A 27,895-nucleotide genomic window follows, 5' to 3' on the forward strand; every position below is an offset into this window, starting at 1 on the left:
TAACTAAACTGTCTTTCCTTCTTTCTTAGAAAAGCTCACATTCCAAGATATCTCATCCCCACAAGAATTTGTACAGGGAGAAGATGTACAAGTCATTTGCCGTGTTACTAGTTCACCTGCACCTATTGTCAGCTGGTTGTATCAAAATGAGGAAGTCTCAAATATTGCTGACAGTTAGTATTTTGGTAACTCTTTAAATTATCTGTTTTCATTCTACATTCAACCAGTTTAAAGGCACTTATGTTAATGTTCTGATATAGTAATGAAACACCTATTGTGCTAGCAAAATAATGAGTAAAATGTGGTCATTGAGATGTTATATTGCTGGAGATAGGGAATGCAATTAATGTTACTATTAAATCGTGATGCAGTCCTTTTCCTGATATATCCCTCTGAAATTTAATTTTCCATTGCAAATAAAGGTAAATAGCTTAGGAATTGGCAAATGAAAGCCACAAGATAAAACTGGCCAAAAACAAAACAAAAACCCTGGTGACTACTTGGGTCCTATGTACAAACTCAGTGATGAAAGAAATTTCCCAAAGAAGTGGTGGTTGTGGCCACAGGACTATCTACCTGGGTATTTTAGACTCTGTGTTGTTTGAGACTTCTCTGCTCAGGATCCCTCTTGAACTTACAACTGACTATGTTTGGTACCTTCTTGTTAAGTAACCCCACAGTTAGGTAGACTCTTGCCAAGTACAAAAATAAATAATTCTAGTCAACAGCTGTGGGAAGACATTTGTAGATTTTTAGCTTTTAAACTTGGTTGTAAATTAGGTTAGTCATGGAGACCAATGAATTCAAGAACTGTCATGTTAATCTTCATTTGTTTGGTCTTTGGATTAGACCCTCAAGACCGTATTTTTTCTCATACATGACTTCAGTTCTACTTTAATTTCTATACTACCTTAGTAAATTCTGAGAACTAGCTAAAATGTGCTGAATTAAAAATCAGGAAAATGACTGAATTTTAACAAAAGATATAACTATCTGCTCTATGGTTGTTGGATTTTGCCATGATTTGGAACATTGAATTATTCTTTCTTTGTCTTCTGCTATCCTATTTTCCACCAGTCAGTTGATTCTGGATTATTTAAATCATTGTGGGAGCTTTCTAAGTGATACATTGGGAGAGAGGTAGGGCAGTGGATTCAGCAGGTGGCCAGAACCTCTCCTTCCTAACCCCCCTGCAGACCATCTTTGACAGGTGGGCAGGGCCTCCACTGGTTAGTCACCTGACTTTATATCAGGTTGCAACCATTTGAAGTTGATTGGCACTGGGAGTGTGCCTGCAAACAGGCTTGCTGTTACTAATGTAGCAGTTACATTGAGTTACAGCAGTTACATTTTCCATCTGCAGGTGGCATCTGGAAAGCAAAAATGTCTGTTTTCAGATGTGCTATGAAATCTCACCTGCAAACAATAGGGGGTCTCACTCAACATTGATCCCCCTCAGCAGTATACATACCCTAGTGGGGTTCTCTGCCAGTGCTTTTGAGGTTGCATTATTCCTTTGGAGCTGCACCCTTACCTACCTCACACCTGAGAGGAGGTTTGGGGGATATTGGCATGGTTTGGGTAAGAACAGCCTTGTGGACCAGCTTGGACTGACCCCTGCATTATGAGTTCAGCAACCTTCATTGGTGGCAAAAAGTTAAAACTTCAAAACCATGAGCTATCTCACTCTCCTGATATCAGTTACATGGTAGAGACATGCAAGAGTTCAGTGTGTGGAAAAGTCATATAACAGGAGAGAGACTTATAAAAATGATTGAGAATCCATAGATAAATTCATATATAACCTTCCGATAGCTGGTGTGGTTCATTTCCTGTGCTTGTTGGGCAACTAATTGCACACGCCCAAGCCAGCTAGCATAGCCAGAGGTCAGAATGATAGGAACTGCAGTGTAACAATGTCTGGAGGGAACCATGTTGGCTTTCCCTAACTTACTTCTTTATCTCTCTTCCTGCTTCTGTTCTTCTTTTCTTTCCTGTCTCCCTTTTCCTTGTTCTGATATTCATTTCTTGTTAGGAAAGTTTGTGAGGTATGATGGGTCAGATGAGCTGTTGTTTATAAGAGGTACATTTGTTAATTTTTTTAAAAAAAGACAACATGAAGCATTTGATATAGGATAACTGAGCTTCTAGAATTACATTTTACTTGTAAATTGAAGTATGTTTTGTTGATGAGCTCTCTGATAGTATAGCAGAATAGTTTAAATTTTATCGATTCACAATCATGTTCCCAGCAGTGCCTTCATTTACTGATACTATTTTATATCTTACATGCCTTTCCAGATAGGTTTGCCATGCTGCCAAACAATAATCTTCAAATTCTTAAAATCAATAAAAGTGATGAAGGTGTTTACAGATGTGAAGGAAGAGTAGAAGCCAGAGGGGAAATTGACTTTCGGGATATCATTGTACTTGTAAATGGTAAGAAGCAAAACTGAACACACACACACACACACACAGAGAGAGAGAGAGAGAGAGAGAGAGAGAGAGAGAGAGAGATGCCTGTTTTTTTGTGTTAAAATAATTCTGCTTAGCACCAAACAAAATATTACATAAATCTAAATTATCACCCTTTATGTGTGGCCCTCAGTGCTTTCTCTTGCCTTGTTATTACCACAAAATATGCTGTAGCTTACTCTAAGTGTGTAAATAGCTGAGGTCTGGCAAAAGTCATGAACAAAATCAATTTTTCTAATACTATAATATCAAGGTAATAGTCTACCATTGAGTTCACATTCCAGTTTATAAGAGAAATTGGGCTAGATGTTACATTGGGAGAACCTCCACTTATATAATTCAGAATAATCAAGGATTCAATATTATGCTCATTACTGTAGCAACTTTATCAGCTTGTTAAATTACACGTTGAGACTTTCATTTAATGATGCTGCAGCCAAACACACACACACACACACACACACACACACAGGTATATAATTTAATGTTTGTGACTATTGTTGTGCACCTAAAGTTTACATGTGACCAGGGTTGTAGTCATTTATTACATATATGTATCCATGCAAACCTTTTACTTTAAATGATCTTCAGTTCAGCATCTTGATTAAAAAGATAGGCCTGGGTCCAAAGGTGCCCTGCATAAGCTGAAAGGCAGTTCCATACTGGGAAGGTGGCAGTGCTCCAATGGGGCAAGTGGAGTCTCACTTAACATTTCTTTGAATCCAAGGCATAATGTTTGCTGTATTATTTTTAAACACTACCTTAATTATGGGTTGTGTATGACTTAGAGCAGACTCCTGAATTTCAGTTAATCATCTTCTATGATTTCATTAGATACAACTCTATATTATTATTTTTCAAAATGGCATGTTTTATTAAGTGTGTGGTATAGTGCATAGAAGGGACGCGGGTGGCGCTGGGGTCTAAACCACAGAGCCTAGGGCTTGCCTATCAGAAGGTCGTGGTTTGAATCCCCATGACGGGGTGAGCTCCCATTGCTCAGTCCCAGCTCCTACCAACCTAGCAGTTCGAAACAATGTCAAAGTGCAAGTAGATAAATAGGTACAACCCTGGTGGGAAGGTAAACAGCATTTCCGTATGCTGCTCTGGTTCACCAGAAGCGGCTTAGTCATGCTGGCCACATGACCCGGAAGCTGTCTGCGGACAAACACCGGCTCCCTCGGCCTATAGAGCAAGATGAGCGTGCAACCCCAGAGTCATCCACGACTGGACCTAACGGTCAGGGGTGCCTTTATCTTTACCTATATAGTGCATAGAATGGGCACAGTCCAGCCAAACCAAACATTTATATTCCCTTCTTCCACAATGAAGATACATGCAGACATAGTAAAATAAAAATGAAGTAGTAAAAATATATTGGTGACCATCCTGAGATATTGTTGTGGCTACAAAACCAACCTTTGAGCTCATTAGCCTGAGCAGATAAGGAAAGAAACTTTAGGGAAGTGAATGCCTTCATTATTCTCAAAGGTTGGATAGTATGGTTTTTCTGCTGCCTGTAGTTCCCTCCATTCCTTGAAATTTTTGGCTTTGGGGAGTAAAGGTCAGCTATTGGCTGATCTCAGGTTAGGAGCCACAGCAAACTCAGCCAACAGGGTTGATGGCAGGCTGTAGTCATCTTAAAGGACACTACCCAATGTAAGAGGAATGTTATTTTAATAAATATAGTGCACCAAACAAAAAATTAAAAGGCATTATGTTTCATATGTTTTGATGTTTACAAATTTGTGTGGAATATGTACCGTAGTTAGGAATTAGTTGCAATTCATTTGAAGTAATTACATATTTAAATCTAAGGTGCTATTGTTAAGGCATTTTTCCTGTTTCCAGTAATGAACTCCTTAAAGCATTTATAATGCAGTAACCTTTAAAAACGATCATGCATTTATGTCAAAAAATCACTATACATTTTTAATTTTAAAATGGCATCAAAATGCTAAGAGTTAACAGTTTAGAGCCTAACAATTAAGGTTTAAATATCCATGGTTTCTTCTGATAGAAGTGCTGTAGTTAACTCTGAACTGACTAAAACTGAAACTATAAACTGCTAATATTCTTGATCAGGCATAGGCAAACTCGGCCCTCCAGATGTTTTGGGACTACAACTCCCATCATCCCTAGCTAACAGGACCAGTGGTCAGGGATGGTGAGAGTTGTAGTCCCAAAACATCTGGAGGGCTGCATTTGCCTATGCCTGTTCTTGATGAAAGTAAAATAAGGTATTATCACAAAATGTTTTCAGGAAGATAAGTAACTGAATTTTACTTGACTAAAACTTATCCATCGGCCTCATTTATGGTTCGAAAATGAAATGGTTATAGCAAAGTTACTTTAAGAAACAAGAGGGATCTGTGTGCTTTCAGTTATCTAACCTTACATCCATTTTCCATATTTTCTTCAGTTCCTCCAGCTATCACATTGCTACAGAAGTCCTTTAATGCCACAGCAGATCGAGGAGAGTCAATTACATTATTCTGCAGAGCCATGGGTTCTCCTGAACCTGAAATCAATTGGTATAGGTAAGCTCAAATATATGCTGCAGAGATATTTCAAATATACATTTGAATAGTGAGGTGAAAATAAACCTTTGAGCTCATAGGGATTTCTTTTTAAAGGGTCACTAATTGAGCAGGTATTTTGTTCTTGTTTTTACTTTATTCCTGTTGGAAATGTCATGTAATTGGACTTTGTGCTATCTGAAACCATCAAAATTAACATGAAACATTGTCTGAATGCTGTAAATACAAGAAAGACACAGATCCTGAAGTATTATTCACTTTGTTTATATCTGAGTTACACTGCCAAAGTGGACAGTGCTTCAGCCAAGCTGGGGAGAGGCAAAAGTTCAGACTTTCATATTCAGTGCAGTCATCAGCTTGTCATCCAGATGATCCATTAGCAGTACATCCAGATGAGTCTCCAGGGACTGAGGGGTGCAATACACACACCTCAATCTGCTGCACTGTGGATGGAGCCTAGAGCAGTTCTGCAGGCCTTTCCCCATGTGCAACTCTCCGTTCTACTCACTGAAAGTGTGGCTGGGTTGTTTCTCTTATCCTTTTTGACTGAGGTGGTTTGGGCCTCCATCATTTTGCATGCAAATCTTCAGTGCCAATTAGATGTAGAATACAAGCTTTTGCCATCCTAGCAGTTCGAAAGCACGGCAGTGCAAGTAGATAAAAATATGGCATTTCCGTGTGCTCTGGTTTCCATCACGGTGTCCCGTTGTGCCAGAAGCAGTTTAGTCATGCTAGCCACATGACCCACAAAGCTGTCTGTGGACAAACGTCGGCTCCCTCGGCCTGAAGCAAGATGAGCGCCTTATCCCATAGTCGCCTTTGACTGGACTTAACTGTCCAGAGGTCCTTTACCTTACCTTTTTAGAATACAAGTTCAGTTGTATTCCCACATATGGATAAGGTAATTTGTTTAGAAACATTGCTACATAGACTGCTACATAACTAATACAGTCCATGATCAAACTTTATTTCTATTTACTAATCACCTCTTGTTGAGAGATGCTTTCTTCTCCAGAAAACATTTTGTTGGGATTCTGTCCCAAATCTCATATTTCTCTCATATGTAAATTGTAATGAGCAAAGGGGTGCTTAAGAGAAAAGTCAATCAAAAATCTGAGCTTTTCTGTCTAAACAAGTATTTCCAGTTGTGTGTGCAGAAGCATACTCCTTCTCAAAGCCACTTCTGCCATTTTGAACATGAAAAATCTGACTCAGGTATTGCATAAAAATACCATTTCGTTATCTTCTGCTCACTGGAGGGTTTGAAATCTGACCTTGCGGATCTTTCCACAGAAAAGTTCCTTCATAGGTAGAAGCAACTAAATCGGCAGATTTTATCAAAACGTTATTTTCAATGGCAATTATCATTGATTGAAAAGAAGTCCCCCTGATAACATATTTTTAAAAATTCTGAGGCATATCTTTAAAAAATGTAAATGGATGCCTTCTTTTTGTATTGTTCATTTTCTTAAATTATTAATCTCTTGAAGAATTATTTGCAACCTCAACTGTTGGTATTCAGATCCTTGTTTCCTGACATAAGCAGAACTTCCTGTTGCCTCAGGGTAATTCCCTCTCTGCCTGTTTGAGGATAGCATGTTTTGGAGTATAAAGCTTTCTTTTAAAGATGAAAATATCCAGTATTTAGCTGTGGGGGTTTATTTTTGGTTTGGTTTTTCAGTTTTCTTTTTTCTACCCATATCCTTGAAGAAAAGACATTCTGCATGGTGTGAGCAGGTTATAATTTGCAACAATGAAGCAGGATTTTTGCTAATATTACAGATTTTCTCTTCCTCCTACACTACAGCAACGTACAGTAACGTCCCTTTTGCTTAAATTGTAACCTCTTTGGTATTTGGTATATTGAGTTCCAGTAGGAGAGAAACAGCTAACCCAAGCTTTCAAAATGCATTCATATTTCATTCACACCAGTGGCCATGGTGTAACACAAGAACAAATGTCACTGGACATGTCACCACAATCCCGCTAGTGTGCTCCCATTTATATTTCTTGAAACAATTAACACGTAAATGAATGCTAAACTTCTGCTAGATTCCAGTGGATTTCTAGAATTTGCTTTTATGCCATAAAACATCTGGGTTAGCGGAGTCTGTAACTTGAAACGTATGTAATGGGTAGGGTTGTGGTGACATGTCCAGTGACATCTGTTCTTGTGTGACCATAAAACATGAAAATTAACAGGAATGGAAAGGTCAGGAAGACCAAATAAAGTGCTGTCTGAATGCAGCCTATGAGAGTACAGTGGTACCTCGGGTTACATATGCTTCAGGTTACATACGTTTCAGGTTACAGACTCCACTAATCCAGAAATATTACCTGCTTCAGGATGAGAACAGAAATCGTGCAGCGATGGTGCAGCGGCAGCAGGAGGTCTCATTAGCTAAAGTAGTGCTTCAGGTTAAGAACAGTTTCAGGTTAAGAACAGACCTCCATAATGAATTAAGTTCTTAACCCGAGGTACCACTGTACATCTATTCTGTTAGTTGTTCAACTTTGTGATTAAATTGGCCACAGGTCAGTCAATCATGATGAAGTGACTCTGGGTAGTAAGTTCAGTAGTAGAGTGAGACTATATTTAAACTCTCATGACTGGAGCTGTACATCCAGTGAGAAGGTTGGAATTGTTGAGGTTATATTAAATTTACCTGAAACTAATAAATAATTTGACCTCAGGTAATTAATTTGCATAGTCCTCAATTATTCAGTGAACCCTGTTAAAATGAATTGCCTTGCAATTTTTTTTTTAAAAAGTAGCACTGTACATTTGCCAGTGAATCAAGAAACTGTGTGCTACTATTGACACTAGTATGCTATGTACTAGAAATGATCATGAAAATATTCTTATACTTATTTATCATTTTTTATTTATTAAATATGTTAGTCACTTTATCTCACCCAAGACAAGCCAAATAACAACAGTAATATTGTTTTGAAATGCTTGCCTGTTTCAGATCAGATGATAAAGTATGCTTTGTGCTTATAAATCATTTTCGTCTCTCAGGAAAGGAAAACGCATTGAGGAAAATGAAAAATATGTACTAAGGGGAAGCAATACAGAACTGACCATTAGAGATATCAAAAATATTGATGCTGGACCTTACATCTGTGAAGCAAGAAATAAAGCAGGAAAGATGACAAATCAGACATTTCTTCAAGTTTTTGGTAAGTATTGCTTGCTATATCTACCTTTGAACTCAAATTAGAGTACATATTCTGATTCCTGCTATATTGTTAAAGTTGCCACTGAATTTCACATACAGATTTCAGACAAATTTGGAGGTCCTGTGCAACGGTGTATGACAGGCATAGGCAAACATGACCCTCCAGATGTTTTGGGACTACAGCTCCCATCATCCCTGACCACTGGTCCTGTTAGCTAAGGATGATGGGGGTTGTAGTCCCAAAACATCTGGAGGGCTGAGTTTGCCTATGCCTGGTGTATGGCATACGTCCAAGTTGCGAGAAATTTCACCTAAGGTAAAAAAAGAATAAGGAAACTTCTGAACTCTGAGGAATTTTAAAGGAAACTTAGATTTTCCATAAAGCAACATATTTCAGGGAATAGGGATTATAGTATCTTGCATATTGTGATTCTTCCCCCAACCCAAATGCTAATCCCAAAGGATTCATTAGGATAACCTAGGGGAGGGACAGTGATGCTATAACCTACCATTATTTCTAATGCTGAATTTGAGTAGCCTAGTGCCTATCACGTTGGCAAAAATACAGGAACACCCACAGACATTAACCCTTTTCCTGCTTTATTGTAGCCAAACACTCTGATTTGAAACTAGTAGGTAGCTCCAAATGCCTTTAGCATTATTTAATATGGTGAGGGAAATGTTTCAAAGGAGTAGGAAATTCCTGCCCCCATCTTTATATTGAAAAACATCCCTCCCCCCTTTTCCTTAGTAAGCACAAACAGCACTATGAAAATCCTGTGGCAGCTAACTGAAGCATTGAAGAAGACCACTTTTTAAAAGTGATAAGGGTTCGCTGCAACTTTTTTTCTAAATTTGAAATACAACTTTAATTCTTTTAGTAAAATACACACACCTAAACCAACAATTTCCAGTTTCATTTATTCAATGGCTGCTATTTTTTTCTTTTCTTTTCTTGCTTACTTTTATTCACAGTCTTACAAAAAGTATGTTCTGATTAGTGTTACAAGGGGACTTGAATTATTGCTAAATTTTAGATTTGGAAAGAAGAAACACTCAGGCTTCCCCACCTCTGATTTAATGTATTACTATTCTACAATATTCTTTGTTGTCAACGACATGTATTCCTTGTATTTTCATATTTGTAATGGTTGCCAAATGAATAAATCTGATTAGTTTAATTGACTATGTTAAAGTCTTTCCTTTTGTAAGTTACAAGCCTATTTCAGAAATTCACTTGGTTTCACAGCAGTTAATGTTTTTATCACCTGTATGGGTTCGACATGTACATCTGAAATCCGCTAGCTTTGGATGCCTGCTGTGATGAAAGCTTGACCACACATGTGCAGAATTTCATTTATCATAGGTTACCGAAGTTCCAGGGGAAGTGGCACTCATTTGGTAATACATTTGTGTATAACAAGTTTGGCATAGTTATCTACAGAAACCAGTTAATAGCAAATTTCAGCACAATCTATAAGAGGAACACCCTGTTCCCATTCCCTGGGGCACTGATGCACTTCCAATAATGTCCTTTCTGTGTGTCCTGCTAAATATTTATGTGTGTTTAGAACCAAAAAATGTTTTCTAATTCCTTGCGGTCCACTGCTAGGGGAGACTTGAAGTTATGCATGAGAGAGCCTTCTCCATGGCTGCAGCCTTCTTGTGGAATGTCACTCACCCAACACTAACACAGTGCTAAGTGAAGGCATACCCACTCATCCTTTTTAGTTAGTTTTTTGGTCCTTTCCTCTGCTTAGTTGTTGAGTTGCTGTTTTGTTTCCTGATGCTTTCTTTTATTATTGTCTTTTAATAATTTATTTTGTGTTGCATCTTCATTGGTATTGGTACCAATGAAGGGTAGGTTATAAATCTTCTAGCTAAACAAATAGCATTGTTCATATTTATTCAAATCAAGAATGAATAATATAAATTATATTTCTAACAGTACAGCCTCAAATAATACAACTTAAAAATGAAACTACCTTTGAAAATGGCCAAGCTACCCTCATATGTGAGGCAGAAGGAGAACCTGTCCCTGAAATTACTTGGAAAAGAGCAATCGATGGAATCACATTCTCTGAAGGTGACAAGGTAAAACAGTCTCCCTTGATTATGATTTTTTTAAGAATCAGGATTATGTTGAATAAAGGCTAAATATATCTCTTTATTACTGGAAAAAAATGGGGAAGGAGGAAAGGTGTAAATACCAATGTCACTTTGAGTTTGGCACTTTTGTTTCCAATATATTTATACGATAGTGTGGGAATTGCAGTTTTCCAGCAGAGAGGAAAATAAAGACAAAATACTTAACCACAGCAATTCCACAGACTTCAAGGGAAATGGTCTTCCTTGAAACTTGTTTTCTGGACAGAGATCAGACTATCCAAAATAAGGGAACATTTTTTAAGAATGTAGTCCTATATCCACTTACAGGGAGTAAGTGCCATTGAATTCAGTAAGATTTGCTTCTGAATAAGCATGGGTGAGAATGCTTTGTTAATCTCTTAAAAATTCCCTGCTGAAATTTGATAGGACATTTCTCTGCATTTCCCCTGTAATTTAGAATGTCAGTATTTCCGCTTTAAAAATGCTCCCTTAATTTGCTTTATCTAGGTATAATCCTGAAGACAAACTGCAGGGTGAAGTGCTCTCTTCAAAATCTGTAGGACTTGTGCACATTGAGTATTTTGTGGATAATTTGAACATATTATTATGAGAAAGAGCTATCTAGTTATGTGACTATACATTGTCTTCAGATTTGGGGCTATTTGTAATATGATATTGTTTTGATGCATCTTCTTGGGAATGCAAGAGAATATGGAAAGAAAGAGTCATAATGTACCTAACTATAAAGATGCAGGTTTTGGTGTCCTCGGGTGTCTTCCCGTGTAAAAGTTGGGGTGTCTAGGCGACGTTTCGACGAGGTCTCACTCGTCATCTTCAGGCTGGTGCTTTCGGCTTCTTGTTACTGGAACAGAGCAGGATCTCAGTGTTTGAGTTCCTATAAATACTGTAGAGGGGGTGTGGTGTATAGCCTCCAATGTTCTGGGCAGAGAGGAAGTTCCCAGGCTAGTGTGTCTTTTCTTCTTTTGTTCCTTAATTACTTGAGAGATATCTTGAGTGATTTCTTGAGTGATATCCTGAGTACCACTTAGGTGGGTCATTAGGTGTGGATTAGTTGTTAAAGTCTTTGTGTCTTGACCTCTTGAACTTTGTGAAGAGTTTTCCTGAGAAGATGGCTGTACTGTACTTAGTTGTGCTCTGGCTTGGCTTCGTGTATAGGGGCGAGCTGTGGTTTTGTGGCTTGTGTCAGCCAGATCTGTGTAGGGATTGCAGTTGGAAAACCAAGTTGGAAAACCAAGTTGGAAATCCAGTTGGAAAACCAAGGGATCTATGAAATACCCTGCAAAGTCTGCCCAGCCACGTACATTGGACAAACAAACAGACGAATAAATGCACGTATCGCAGAACACAAGAATGCCGTCAAAAAAGAAGAAAAAACTTCCTCTCTTTTCCAACACATGAAAGAAACAGGACACGAAATTAATTTTGCAGATTCCAAATTGCTCTTTAACACGGAACATCACCACAAGAGAATAATCATGGAAGCCATCGAGATAGAGAAACACCCTCACAACATGAACAAGCGTGACGACACATCCCGCTTGCCAGACATCTGGAAATTAGCCCTCCCCACAAAAACTGACACCAGATCCAGAGGCACACAGAACGCCAACACCAATCAACCACACCAGACCCAAACCCAGACCCTCTCCACAGATGAATTACAGACACCATCCAGTAGCCAATCCATGGTGGCACCTCCGGATGCTGCACCCCCCTGCAATCCCTACACAGATCTGGCTGACACAAGCCACAAAACCACAGCTCGCCCCTATACACGAAGCCAAGCCAGAGCACAACTAAGTACAGTACAGCCATCTTCTCAGGAAAACTCTTCACAAAGTTCAAGAGGTCAAGACACAAAGACTTTAACAACTAATCCACACCTAATGACCCACCTAAGTGGTACTCAGGATATCACTCAAGAAATCACTCAAGATATCTCTCAAGTAATTAAGGAACAAAAGAAGAAAAGACACACTAGCCTGGGAACTTCCTCTCTGCCCAGAACATTGGAGGCTATACACCACACCCCCTCTACAGTATTTATAGGAACTCAAACACTGAGATCCTGCTCTGTTCCAGTAACAAGAAGCCGAAAGCACCAGCCTGAAGATGACGAGTGAGACCTCGTCGAAACGTCGCCTAGACACCCCAACTTTTACACGGGAAGACACCCGAGGACACCAAAACCTGCATTCCTGTACCCGTGAAAATCTACGAAAGCAAATATCTTACCTCTACGGGGAGGAAACCTTCCAGCTGACAAGAACCTACGAGAAACTAGAAGTCCGAAGAGCCACCATCTTATGTGATCTCTTGTTCCTACGCAACTGCCGAGACAACAACTTAATTCCCACATGCTTCCAACTTAAATTCCATTCTAAAACCCCAGCCACCGAAAGGATCCTGAAACGAACTGAACTATCCCTAATCAGAAACGAACTACACAAGAAAAGATACCTACTAGACCAAACCAACAAAGATCTACTCACTCTTCACCTCAAACTCTGTAACAAAATCCACCCTGCACTCTGGGACAAATGCAAACAACTAGCCGTCTGGAGAGCTGAAACGGAGACCTCACATAAGACAGACACACACACCAACAAACTCCACAAACTAGAGAAACGCCAGAAGCCCAGCCACCCTCCACAGCAACCCATGAAACAAACAGTACATAACATATCAGACAGGATCCTCACCACAACTGAAACCAAAGTACTCTCCAAAGGTTTCAACTTTGCAGTCGCCCCGAGACGCATCCCCACGGAAAACATCATATGCGGAGTCGAAGCTAGCCTAACCAAAATCAACCCAGATGAAGCCAATAAAATCAGACTTGAAGTCACCAACATCCTCTGCTCCAGCAAACCACCCAGAAGCAATTTACACAAAGAAGAACAGAAAGCACTCACCAACCTGAGGAAAGACAACAACATAATCATTCTCCCAGCAGACAAAGGTAATGCCACAGTGGTGATGAACACATCGGACTACCAAGCAAAACTATCAAATCTACTCCAAGATCCTGCCTACAAACCTATAAAAACAGATCCCACCACCTACCTGGAAAAAACCACCAAATCCAAAATAAAAGCCTCTCCTATCAGTGAAGAAATCCAGCTAAGAATCATCCCCAGAGAAAAATCATCCAGATGCCCCAAACTCTACGGCCTCCCCAAGATACACAAAGAAGGAACACCACTCAGACCAATAGTCAGCTCCATAGGCTCACCTCTACAAAATCTCGCTAAATTTCTCGCCAAGCAACTTCAGCCCTATGCAGAATCCATCTCTTCACACGTACCAAACTCCTTCCAGTTCATAGAAACAATAAAGAAGCAAAACCTACATCCTAATGACCTACTTGTGAGCTTCGATGTTGTATCTCTCTTCACACAAGTGCCCATTAATGAAGCCTTGACAGCTATTCAAAACAAATACAATCCCCCCGAATACATCTTGGACCTGACCAACCACTGCCTAACCAACACGTACTTCATCCACAATGGACAAAGATACAAACAGATAGAAGGAGCACCTATGGGATCACCCCTCTCACCGGTCATCGCAAACCTGTACATGGAACACTTTGAAACCAATGCTTTAGACAAGTCAGAACACAAACCCAAACTTTGGCTCAGATATGTTGACGACACCTTTGTAATTTGGCCACACGGGAAAGAAAAACTGGATAGCTTCCTCACACATCTCAACAACTTACACCCCAAAATACAATTCACTATGGAAATAGAAGCCAACAACCAACTTCCCTTCCTTGACGTCCTAATCTACAAAAAACCTGATGGCTCCCTAGGACACACTATCTACCGGAAAAAAACACACACCAACCGCTACTTACATGCACAATCACACCACCACCCTGCACAAATAAACTCCGTAGCCAAGACTCTCATCTCCAGAACCAAACGCCTGGCTGACAAAGACCACTTGACAACTGAGTTACAGAATCTCTCAAACGTGTTAATTGCCAATGGATACCAGCAAAACAGGATTACGAAGCTAATCCAAAAGGAAACACCCCCCAAAAACCAAGACACAGAAGAAAACAATGGCATGGCCCTCCTTCCTTATATCAAGGGCACTACAGATAAAATTAGCAAAATCCTCCATAAACACAATATCAAAACAGCCTTTTGCACCAACCAAAAAATAGCCAATATCCTCAGAAACCCCAAGGATAAAATCCAGTTGGAAAACCAAGGGATCTATGAAATACCCTGCAAAGTCTGCCCAGCCACGTACATTGGACAAACAAACAGACGAATAAATGCACGTATCGCAGAACACAAGAATGCCGTCAAAAAAGAAGAAAAAACTTCCTCTCTTTTCCAACACATGAAAGAAACAGGACACGAAATTAATTTTGCAGATTCCAAATTGCTCTTTAACACGGAACATCACCACAAGAGAATAATCATGGAAGCCATCGAGATAGAGAAACACCCTCACAACATGAACAAGCGTGACGACACATCCCGCTTGCCAGACATCTGGAAATTAGCCCTCCCCACAAAAACTGACACCAGATCCAGAGGCACACAGAACGCCAACACCAATCAACCACACCAGACCCAAACCCAGACCCTCTCCACAGATGAATTACAGACACCATCCAGTAGCCAATCCATGGTGGCACCTCCGGATGCTGCACCCCCCTGCAATCCCTACACAGATCTGGCTGACACAAGCCACAAAACCACAGCTCGCCCCTATACACGAAGCCAAGCCAGAGCACAACTAAGTACAGTACAGCCATCTTCTCAGGAAAACTCTTCACAAAGTTCAAGAGGTCAAGACACAAAGACTTTAACAACTAATCCACACCTAATGACCCACCTAAGTGGTACTCAGGATATCACTCAAGAAATCACTCAAGATATCTCTCAAGTAATTAAGGAACAAAAGAAGAAAAGACACACTAGCCTGGGAACTTCCTCTCTGCCCAGAACATTGGAGGCTATACACCACACCCCCTCTACAGTATTTATAGGAACTCAAACACTGAGATCCTGCTCTGTTCCAGTAACAAGAAGCCGAAAGCACCAGCCTGAAGATGACGAGTGAGACCTCGTCGAAACGTCGCCTAGACACCCCAACTTTTACACGGGAAGACACCCGAGGACACCAAAACCTGCATTCCTGTACCCGTGAAAATCTACGAAAGCAACTATAAAGATATATCTATAAAAATTATATTGGAAATATGAAATTATATAACTGCTGAAAATGAGTAAGAGGTGGTCTTGAGAATGCAAGTTGCAGTCATGGCAAGTTGCAGTCTTCATATTTCTGTACAATTCTCCATTAACCCTAGTCCCAGCACATATTCCCTTACTTGCTACCAACCAATTCCTTGCAGCTCTGAATTCTTTTTCCCCACTGCTTTAGTTATTGTTAATTATTTTGTTGGGCCTGTTTGTTGGTGTTTTTAATGTAGTTTTATGAGCTTATTGAACATTGCTTGTTTTATACCATAACACTCTTTGGGAGCATTAAGATAATAAAGCAAGAGGTAAATACTAAAGAAAATGATTATATGTGTGTACTAGTATACTTTTTTTAGTTCTCTTAATGTCTTGAATCTTCCACTAGAATTCTTCTAATAGTGACCTCTTTGAATTATAGCAAATTTTATATGACACCCTTGCCTTGTGTGCGGATAAATATGTTCCACAAATAAGATAGATGTCCTTTGGGGAATTTATGTATACTCCTGATTTGGCTTATATCCCAGAACTAGAAACATGAGGTGTCAAGCTGTGTAAGGAGGATGACCATGCCCTTAATGATGTAACTTCTCCATAGCAAAAGACTAGAAATATTAACATTTCACATACAGTGTTTTCTCTGGCTGCAAGGCAGTCTCCATACATAACATTTACTGGTAACATTTAAGGCTTGTGATACACAATACAGCAATACAACATGGTGTCAGATTTCACTGCTGTTATCTGCAAAGTCGAATGTCCCATACACCACTGTGGACATGTCTCCTCTCATAAATTGTTATTCTTAATAGAAACTGGCAAAGTTTATCTTGTATGTGCTAGTATACTTTGAGAATATGGTTGAAGCTATGCACTTCCAAGGATGGTGCTTATTTTGATGTTGTTTTTTCTGTTTGGAGCTGTTCTTTATGATAATCTCACCTGAGTTGGTTATGCCTATTAAACCTACACTCATGAGTATTTTACTGGGTATAAAATGGTGTTATTTGGAACTGGGCTTTCTTTGCTTCTGCCTTTCTAGCTTTTGTTGACTCTGTTCTTGAACTTTACTGTAATAGGTTTTTCAATACATGTTCTCATCCTGTTTCTTGTAGACTATCTGATGGTGATGCAAAGATTATGATCCAAAGTAGAATCATATAAAGAAATCCTGAAGGAAATGACTACTCTTGATCTAGAAAAAGATTTGCAAAGCAGTTGTTTTCAACTTATTTTGAAAAGACATCAGAGTAGCAGGGGCTGATCAGGTCAGCCTATGGGGTGGGGAGAGCTCTCTTTCTTTTTTCATTTTTCCTTTAAAAAAATCCACCACCCACCCACAGAGATGAGTTCAAATAATGTCCAATTAAGTTTTTGTTTTTTGTTTTTTTGTTTTTTTTTACAGTTGAGATTAAAGGAGCTAGGGCATTTTTACTGAGAGAGGACCAATAAGTACTTTAATATATTATCAGGGTACTCAATTAAATGACCTGGCAAGGTATTTCATGGTCAGTTTCAATAGGTTTCCAGTTCTGTGCACTGTGTAAATAATTGTAAGGTTATGACTAACCTGTCAAATATGGGAAAATTAACAGTGTACAGTAGACCTTAATATATAACACTTGACTCTAATGTACCACATTGTATTATACAAGCAATCTATATTCCTTTCCCTCCACCCCATTGAACCTCACAGAGGATAGGCTGTAAAATATCTGGTCATTCTGTAATGTGCTAACCTATTACTATGGTGCAAGTCCTATTCTTTTATTTTATTGGAATTTAATGTGAAGTATGTTTGTGTTTGTTGCCATTTTTATAGGTTCTGTTTATTTCTGCTGGTGAGACTATTGTAATTACTATACAGGAACATCAGTAGAAGGGATAGAATTAAACAAGGGAGAATGAGAACTAAATGGGGGGCTTAATTTCACTTTATAAAGAAGCCCCCCAAAATTACTAGCCTGCTAATAGTCGTTTGAAGTCATTTCTTCCACAGCAAGCATGGAAACAGCAGACAATACTCTCTTAACAGACTAATAAAAGAAAATTGGTTTAAATCAATCAGGCTGGTGGAAATTGGTTTCTCCACTCTGCCAAGCCACATACTCACTGTCATGCATTTTCACACATTTGACTGCATGGAATTCTTGATCACATATGGCTACCAGTCAAGTCATTAAATACGATGATGGCATAATCAATAATGCATGTTATTCTGATAAAAAGCATATACACATATATGCTGAAAGCTTGAATATGAAATGTGATCCGCTGGAGAACTGAAAAGAAGTGGGGTGGTATACGTTTTTAACTGCAGGTGCTGTTTTCCCTTAAATTCAGCATCAGCGTTAGTACATCATCTTAAGTGAATTTTGGACTGTATTGTGATGGCAAATACTGCTTTAGTTTATTAAAAATGGCAGTTTTTATTCATGTCTGCAAGTTCTACCACAGCATGAACTTTACTAATCAGTGACTAAATGATACTGCAATATCAGTAATTCGCCAAGAACCCTTTTTTTGCGTCCTTCCCCCCCGCCCATAACAATAATTGTGCATTTGTAAATATAGTTGGGATGGTTGGCAGTACAAATGCACTGATAATACATGAAATATACTTATTTTACGTCATGATAGCTTGTTAAAGCTGATGATAAGGCCATATGTGCTTATGATTCTTGCAAGTGTAATACCATGATCAGTGAAACTGACCTTTTTAAGACATTGTTGGTTATTATGATTGATATATCCAAGTCATATCCAGAGCATTTAAAATTAAGTTATTTGACTCTGAAATATGAAATATGAAATATGAAAAATGAAGGGTATCATCCCATTATTATTAATTAATTAATTAATTAATTACATTTTATCTTGCACTTCCTCCCAAAGGAGCCTAATATGCAGAACATTCGTGGTTCTAGTTTTATCACAACTGTGTCTTCTGATCACCTTACAGAAACCTGTAGATGTGTTTTCATTTTTCTAGCTCCATAAAGAATATATAGAAATATTGTGTTTGCACTTTTAATTGGTTGTTGAACTCTTATAGTAACTCTTACAGAATTCTGCTTTGTCGTCTTCATTTCCACACCCTTTTGTTCCAGAAATTTAGTTTCCTATCATTTCCTCCCAATCTCAAGCCTCTATATTTTAAACATTTGCAGCTTGTTCAAAATAGTCTAATTGCACAGATTAATGAAAACTGGAGCATTAGATTATACTGAGCTGCTTTGGAAACACCAGTGGAAACATGCATTTTTATCTTGTAAGCCGCCTTGAGATCTTTTGATGAAAGGTGGTATATAAATCTAATAAATTAATAATAATAAACATAAAGGGTAGAATCCAGCTGATGTTGTTCCTCTAATGGAGGCCTTAGTCAATGGAACAGGGAAGGAGGCAATTTTGTCTCCCTGCAGCTTCCTACACCCCTTTCTGTTCTGTACGGTTGGAATCTCCAGATGAGTTTTTGACAGTATCTGACATCATATTTCAGTGAAGTTTTTAGTATCCTTATGTAGTTCCCTTTATTTTTTCTGTTCTGTATGATTACTGATGCTTCTTTACTTTTTTTTAGCAATAAAAACACATTTAAGGTATCATTTTTCTTCATTATTTTCCTTTTTTTACCTTCCTACAATTACAGGCGCACCAATGCCGGCTCTTTCAAGAACAGAAGAAGTAGTATTGGGTTTGGTATGTACAATGCCCTGTGTCACCTCTTTCTATAACCAACCAAAATGTTGCATGAAAACACCAGCATAAAGCAGTGATTAATCATGACTCATATTGCTACCATTTCTTAAATTATGTCTCATGTCCTTTAGAATTTACTTATTGTACCTGTATGTAATCATAATTATCAGGCAATTTTCAGTACATACCAAGTGATATTTCTACTTTGAAATCATTAAAATTAGCTGCTATGTCTACAGATGGACAGAAAGCCAAAGCAACAAAACAGCTTTCCTTCAGGATTAGATTTCATATAATGACCTAAATACTGATCAGCTCTTAAATGGGTGACTACAAATTATTTCTTCCCTTGAAGGGCGAAAGTATATAAACCCATTAAGGAAATTGTAGCATGTTGCAATGATTAGTACCTGTGTGAAACTGAGAAATAAACTGCACTTATAGACTCCATTCAAGGTCTTTCATTTAGGGGAAAAAATCACAATCAAATGCAAGACTCAGGTGTAACATGACTGAATCAGTGCGCAATAAGGAATATACACATGGCAATACTCTGGAATTTTCTGCTGTTTCCAACAGGTGCATGGATAGAATACATTTACCAGAAGAATGTGGGGAATGTTGTGAATGTTGCATCCATAACCCAGAAGGGAGCTTCCATCAGCTTCTCTACATTGGTGGCTGTTGTGAATAACAGCCCTTGCTCTTCAAAGGTAGCTTTCAGCCTAGGAAGTCTTGGCCATCTGTTTCAACTTCTGGAATTTTCATAACACCTTCAATTCAGATAGCACTTTTTGTCTCCATTGCTTTTCTTCTACTTGAGGAACAAGCTTACTGCTAGAGTTGTGTCCGACAGTGAAGCCTGACTTGCAAGTGTCTGTACTGTTTTATTTATTTCTCCTGTGGATGCTAGTTCATCAACCATACAACATGCAATATATTTCTTGGCAAACAGATATATTTCATGGACTTCAAATACAGTGCTGTTTAATGAGGATTCTGGATCCTTTTGAAAATCAGTAAAATCTGGTCCTGACAACCTGAGTAAACCATATATTTGACTTTCTCAGCCAGCTACCTTTTGCCTGCTGAACTAAACAGCAGCTGAATTAAATAGTAGCAGTGAAGAACTAAGTATACGAATGAGGCATCATCTTGCTTTGGCTCTCCTACCATCTATACTTGTGGCAATTATAGGTACTCAATTCCTGATGACTGCTAATAATAAATTTTGCCTTTTTGAGGGGGACAGATTGTAGTACAATCAAGAAACCAATATTGTCATATGCATCATACATTTGAGAAATGGCAGTATTATACATACTGGGGCTCTATTTCCTGTCATTATAGCTGGTGACACATGGCATTCTTTAGAGCTAAACCAAGTGAACATGTTGATAACAGAAATGCATTTGAAAATGCATTATGGCTACGAACAGTGACAAGTAAAGTCAACCTATAGTGCAATAGTTATGTAGTTGTTATACAGAATTCTAAAAATAACAGTAATTCAAACATTTACTCAGGAACAAATAAAAGCGCCACTGTTTTTTCTCAATTTTATTTCTTTGTAAATAATTTTGTTCTAGTCCTTTAACTCTGTCATATAATTGCCTGTGGAAATTTACGTATGGACACTGAGACCTCTACAAAAGAAGACAAGCTTATTACTGCTTACAGCTCTTCTCACATTGTATATTATCCTCCATCTAATTAAAAATGGACAGTATGAGAACTTTATGATGTTATCCCTTTCACTGCAAAAAAAGAAAAAATCCATCAGAAACTGATCAATTAAACTGAGTTATCGTTCACTGCAATTTGCATAGTTTTGTAACTGGTGATCAACAAATAATTCCCATGTAGGACATCATTACAGGCAGCCAGCAAGAACTAAAATTAGAAGCCATTCTTCTGTATTGGAACAAGACCCCTTCTCTCATCAGTGTCAGTGAACTCTGCAAAGCATTACATTGCTACCATAGATTTTAATGCTACAACGCATATATTGCTGGTTATACAAATCACCTGGGTTACTTTTCTTTGACTTACTTAAATGAGTTAATTATTTATTAAAATCATTTCTAGACTGATTCCCATCAAAAAATCCTGAACATGTTTGCATAAGAAAATACAGAGCTAAAACAAAAACTCTTCAAACTAACATTCAAATTTCTTGAATATATTTTGAATACAATTCTGAATAAGGTTTCTAGGAGTGGATTGAAATTCTGCCAAAGAGCTACAGTCTCTCATAGGCAGTCTCCCAGAGCTCACATGCCAGTGGTGGGTAGGGACAGAGGCAGACTAAGAGATGGGACTGTTACCTTTGCCCAGTAGGCTACACCCCTGTTGTGTCTGCTCTTATTTTCCTTTTCCCTGTGTAATGTCAAATCCACCTTATCCAGTGCAGCCATTCATGTCTACCAAGAGCTTCTCCTGAGAGCTGGAGGACCCTCTGAACAGTATGGAATATATACAGGGTTTCAATTGGTAGAAAGGATTGCTTAGGCTACAGCAAGTCCACTGTTGGATACAACCCTTTGAAAGTAAATTGGACAGCTTTCACCAATATTTTAATCTGACCCTATTGAGTCTGATCCTTATTCTTAAAATAAAAGTGTTCTTCTATGTCTGTTTATCATATTTATATCTATATTCTTAGCCTTATTTTGATGCTATTGTTTTGCTTACAGTACAATCCTATGCATGCCTGCTCAGAAGTAAGTCCTAGACTTACTTATGGGTGAATATGCATAGTATTACATAACTGTATTTTAATGATGGTTTTCCTCCTATGTTTTCATTTTGTAAACTGCCTTGAGGGTTTTTTATTTTTAAAGAAAATATATATATGTATTTTTTGCAATAAACAAATACAATATGTATAGTTAAATTCAGTATTGTGGTTGGATAAAATGTTTGTTTCTACTGGTAACTAAACTACATTTGTTGTGTTATTTTATATTGGATTTTATGCAACGTATTCATGAAATGTATTTCTTTTTGCATTGGAAGTGATGACAATGTGTCAAAAAGTATTGCAGCTTTATAGTCAAATATTAGTTTATTTAACGACATAACTCAAATGATAGGTCTATATATACCTTTAGTTTTTATTATTAAAACAAATGAAAGTCTTTTTAAAAACCATGTCCAGACTCAATGAATGTTAAGCAAAATAAGTCCTAGGTAGCCTGTGGATATCCATATTATAGGGGTAAAAGTTGAAATGAAATTTCTAAAATTTCCTTCTGTGTAATCACCACCATTCTTTCAACCTTTTATGGCTTTTGTTCTAGTCACAGGGCTTTTGGTGTAAGAACTTTCCTTTTAACTTGAATGGTGATTACCATTCATTGTTAGATTCTCCTTGAGCGTGTAGTGGTCCTCACCAAATAATGTAAACAGGAAGCACATACTCCACATGTATATCAAAGTACCCATGGACTCTGGTTCAGGGACAATTCATTACATAGTGTATGTGCAAGGTTTTTGTGTCAGTGTCATGTGGGTAGGTTCTCTTTCTGTTCATTTATTAGTTTTCACTGACAATGAGAGAGATTGGTGGGTCCAGGGCATTGTTGGTTGCCTTCAGTTGACTGCAGTGAGTTGGTTTGTGTGTGTGAGGGGGAGGGATTGCTGGGTCAAGATAGCCATATTTATTTGTATGCTGTCGGTGGGTTCTTGTTGTCTTGTTGGGCTATGTGTAATAAAGGAGAGCCACACTGGGGTTAAGGCATCCTCTTTTATTTTTCCCCATGCTAGTTTCAGTTTGTTGGTCAGACTTTTGCCTTCATATGATTAACATTGTATGGAGCAGGGGAGCAGGGTGATCCTGTATTCCTTCATTCTGCTCACCCTGCTAGTCATGCATTCATCAAAGGTCTGAAGAAGGGAGCCTGCACTATGCTCTTTGGCTCATTGTGTGATTCAGAATCTTCCCATAATGTGTGAGCTGGCATTCTAATGGCAAAAACAGACTGTAATGGCAGCACTACAGTGGTACACAGGCAATATAACTGGCACTTAGTGTGTGGGCATCACAGAAGTAAGAAAGTGGTGGCTGCTTCAGGTTGAGATAGAAGAGGAACAACTGGGATGAGAAGTGTCAGGGGAGTATATGGGCTGCACACAATACAAAGGGAAAAGGAATGCTAGCTTGTTTAGAGCCAGTGGTGTGTGATGGGGGGAGGGATGAGTTTTGTGGATATGGTTACTTGAATGCAACTGGCAATTTTTATAGTATTTTCACTCATGTTCTTGAGGGATTTGTTCTGTGTTAGTGTTGGCATGTCTGCTATTGATTCACTGATTCATTGTTTGAGCTACACACTGTTAATCTAAGATTGCCCATCTGACAAAAAGTGCAAATGCTTGCTAGGATTATTATTTTTTCCTCCTGAATATATATGACACTAGAATGTAGTCTGTAGTTTGACTCATCATTCAGCAAATGGTTCTGCCTGCACATTTAGTTCATGTTTTGTACTTGTGTCATAGGTGAAAGCTGATCTATTGTGATATGTGTGGGTGGTCTTGCTTGTTTACAGGACAAGAACTAGCTGTATTCCATAGATAAACAGATTCACCCCTTTACAGCTGGCTCTGCATAGGCACACTGGGATCTGCATATTACAGATGTATCTGCCTCTAGGTACTTTGGCTTCCACTCCTTACCACTTTCTTTATTTCTCTGGTGCAGAAGCCTTCACCCCTATATTGCTGGGTTCTGGGTCCCAGACCTCTTGATCTGTATTCTATATTGGCCATTATAGTGAGGCTGATGGGACCTGGAGTCCTTCAGAAAGGCCACAGGTGTCCAACACTGGATGATATCTGAATTCAGTTTTTTACATTTTGTCATTAGCACTGTGAGGTTGCAGTTCTGTGCCCACTTAGATGACAGCCAGCCCCATTGACCTCTGAGGGACTTACATCTGAGCAGATATATAGAATGACACTGTGAAGAAGGAGCTCTATATCCAAACTTTGTGTCAGTATTACATTTTTCTGCATACATAAAATTGCCACTGGTTACAAATTGCAAAAACTTAGGCATGTTTGAATACAGCTGAAATCAGCAGGATTTAAGTGCTTAATTGTACCATTCATTTCAGGGGGACTTTGGTGTGCCTTTCTCTAGACTGTATTTGCTACTGATGAATTAATTATATTTTCCTTTACAACATTGTATGCCCTTTATTATTTTTTATTGCAGAGGTTTTGAAACAAGTTCAATAAAACTACAAAATCTAAAGGCTACATGCAGTTTCACAGCAAATACCTCACAAGTTTTGTTTTTTTAAAAAATAAAACGTTAACTGACTTTAGCAATTGTGTCATTATAAGAAGAAACATTTACCCTTCTGTTTCTTTGCACTATGCTAGACAGTTTACTTGCATTTTGTGGTTTGCACAGCCTTTAGGTACATGTAGGTCAGCATTACTCTTTTAAGTGTTTTACATCTGCATTATTCATGGATATCTTCAATATAATATGACAATCTGATTAGAATGCAAATAACTATTATTTTCAAATCTGTTTGTGATATGTTACTTTATATTATGAAAAAGTAGGGAACCAATTTATTCTGATTCTAAATATTCTGGTTTTACATTTGTATAAAACCAGAACACTTCAAATGAGGACTGCTTTATTCTATAATTTTTAAGCCATTATATTCATCAAGTAACATATACACTGTGCTTTAATTAAGAAGGTTGAGTGAGTGTGTGTGTCATTTTATTCATGGTCCGAGCATCAGTGTCCCATGCGTACTGAAGTGCAGGAGCAAGCCTCAGCCTCTCCACTGTCCCCTAGTACCATATATAGAGCATAAAGTATATTGTGCATGCATTTATGATATTGAGCATACCTATGTACATATGTAGGCCTGACCCACCCAATCTATACCCACCAAAAATATGAGGAGGTAATCAAGATGAGCCTATATTGGTACAGACATGTGTGTATCAGTACCATGTATGATGCACTACACTATGGCGAAGTGAGTGCAAGACAGATTGGTTTCCCGGCCAAGAGATGCCGAAATCTGTTTGCTTCCTGTCTGTGCCACTTTCTGTTTTGTTCCATAACTGCATTAATCACAAATGTAAACACCCTCTCAAAATACATATTTAAATGTGTATTTAAAAAAATAATAATCCAAAGGCTATTTAAATGTGTATTTTGATAATGTTTAAACTGCCAAGAATAGTATTTCAGCATTCAGAGACATGCAAGTTTCACACATTAGTAATGTGTCTTATACTGAGCCTAGATCATTTGTCCATCTAGCATTGTCTATGCTGATGGGGAGCAGTTTTCTAAGGTTTCAGACAAGGCCCTATGCCAACTATATGTGTAGATTCCAGGAACTATACCTGGCACTTTTGCAATAAAGCCTTTGCTCTATCATTTGGTTGCCACCATTCCTTGAGACACATAGATCAGGTCATCTTGGAAAGAAATCCACAAATATCTGCCTCACCTGACATAGATCATTATCACAAGGTCTCTGGGAGAACCAGCCCTACGTGAGATGGTGACTGAAACTTTAATCCTTTAACAGCATAAAGCTATTTATTTAAGGCAAAGTACAGAATAAACACTATGCAAAGTACACAATAAACACTAATGCATATATTATGGTTAAAACGCTATTTTAAAACATCCAGAATATGTCATATAAGCTTTATTAAAATTGCTCTGTTTTCAAAAGAGGTATGCATTCAGATACAATTGTTAGTAGGATTTAGTACAAAATAAAGTGAAGACAAAATAAGTTACACAAAAACTTCTTTCCTGAATGTCTACAGAGCCCAGATGGCCGGATAGAAGTCAAAGGGCAACATGGAAGATCCTCACTGCACATTAAAGATGTGAAGTTGTCAGATTCAGGAAGATACGACTGTGAAGCAGCAAGTAGAATTGGAGGGCACCAAAAGAGCATGTATCTTGATATTGAATGTAAGTTCTACTTTCTCTTTCCTAAATTGTATTATGAAAGGAAAATGGGAATACACTCTTTAAAATAATTCTGATTGAAAATTCTAATTTGCCTTTAATTATTTGAGTTAAAAAAGCAGAGTTTTCTTGTGACATAGTAAATTTTTCATAGCACTCCAGTGTAGTGCATCACTGTATTCAGTATAATGTTTTTCTCTTGTGAAATAAAGTTGCCCAACAGATAATTGGACAAATATATTGGATCCAAAATCAAGCTTATCAGAGTGCTTACGGAAAGAGAGCAGCAATTAGCCATAGTCTCCAAATGTCACGACTATGCCAGGACTGCCATGAAAACCAGTAAGCCATCATGGTTTCTTCCTGTGCCACAGGCTGTCCCAATTTTAAAAGAGCTGTGGGCAAAATTGTTACTAGCTTGCAGCTCCTTTAAGAGTATCTTGGCTCCTGAAGTCCCCACCTTGCTCTCCTATATAAACTACTGAGAGAAATGCTCTTATCTGTTTAGTTCACTTTCCACAGTGCTTGTCCACCCTCTCTCATTAATTCACTCTGGCAGGATTTCCTTGGCTCAGCAGAGGAGCATTGGGCAAGGGCCCAGAGCAAAACAGTCGCCTCAGAGCCAATGGCTTTGCAAAGTTAGTTAGTGGTTCATTTTTCTTTCTCTCTCTTTCTCTCTCCCAAACCCAGCCATGTCTACTTGGGAGTAAGCCCCATTAAGGTCAGTGGGGTTTGCTTTCATAGCCAGGGAGGAACCAGACTGGCTACAGAGAAGAGATATGCACAGGGGTTTGTTGGGGGTGGGGTGGGAAGAAAGAGGCTCTGAGGGTGAGAGGCATGGCTACATTCCTGGAGCTGAGGATGCCCATCTGCAGGCTAGACACTTGACAGGTACTGGGCAAAGTAGACATGGGGCCTTCCCTGCTTCTGCTTTGGCAGTTTGCCATTCACAGCTCAGCTCCATAAAAGCTGCCCTGGAAGCTGGAGGTTTGTGGGGTCTTCAAAAGGCTGGAAGCTACATAAATTCCATTGGGCTGGTGTTGTGAATAAGTGTGTTTAAGCTTTTCATTCAATCCCTTTTTGAATTTGCAAATGAATGTTTGTGTTAGGCCTTTAAAGAGCTGTGCAAGCCTTTGAGCGTGAGGGTGCTGTAACTCGGGAGCTTGTGTGTGTTGTACAACTGAGTTCAGTGGATAGGAAGCAGGCATTGCACCTGAGGTATAGGTGTGTTGCAAGTTAATCCCCTTTTAGCATGTGTGTATGTGTGCTGTTGGGCATATAGACTGACACCTCCCCCCCCCCCCAGCAGAGTTAATGATAAATGATTTGCAAAAATTCAGCAGGTCAGAACCAGCATTTTGAGTATTATTCCTTGGAAGCCCATGGGGTGTAAATTTACACTTTTAACAGTTTAAAAGGGTTGTGGATCCCTTTGTGTGCTTTCACTGACTTGAATGAGACAGCATGTGTGTAAGATTTCGAACTTGAGCACACTTGTATTTGAACTTCAAAGAGCTTACAGTTTGAACATACTGGGTAACGCAGCCACCCTTGCCTTTTTCTTATATTCCATTGGCAGTGCACATATTTAAGGGGTACAGGGAGAGATATTGAAGTAGAATAGAATGCCCTTATTTTCATCTAAGTAATGTTGGAGGTTAGTTG

The 27,895-nt window shown here is 38.6% G+C and overlaps 1 protein-coding gene across 3 annotated transcripts in view; it reads left to right on the forward strand.

Moving 5' to 3' along the window:
• NCAM2 (neural cell adhesion molecule 2) overlaps positions 1-27,895 on the forward strand; it is a 215,440-nt gene that overhangs the window by 112,366 nt on the left and 75,179 nt on the right. For all 3 annotated transcript variants that reach the window (XM_081858464.1, XM_081858465.1, XM_081858463.1), the window contains exons 4-9: positions 30-173; positions 2,302-2,439; positions 4,898-5,015; positions 8,038-8,198; positions 10,146-10,291; positions 26,083-26,233. In XM_081858464.1, coding sequence (XP_081714590.1) covers positions 30-173; positions 2,302-2,439; positions 4,898-5,015; positions 8,038-8,198; positions 10,146-10,291; positions 26,083-26,233 — 858 coding nt within the window. The remainder of the gene's footprint in view (positions 1-29; positions 174-2,301; positions 2,440-4,897; positions 5,016-8,037; positions 8,199-10,145; positions 10,292-26,082; positions 26,234-27,895) is intronic.

This window comes from Podarcis erhardii (genome assembly GCF_964252035.2).
Source record: "Podarcis erhardii genome assembly, chromosome: 4".
Classification (NCBI taxonomy): domain Eukaryota; kingdom Metazoa; phylum Chordata; class Lepidosauria; order Squamata; family Lacertidae; genus Podarcis; species Podarcis erhardii.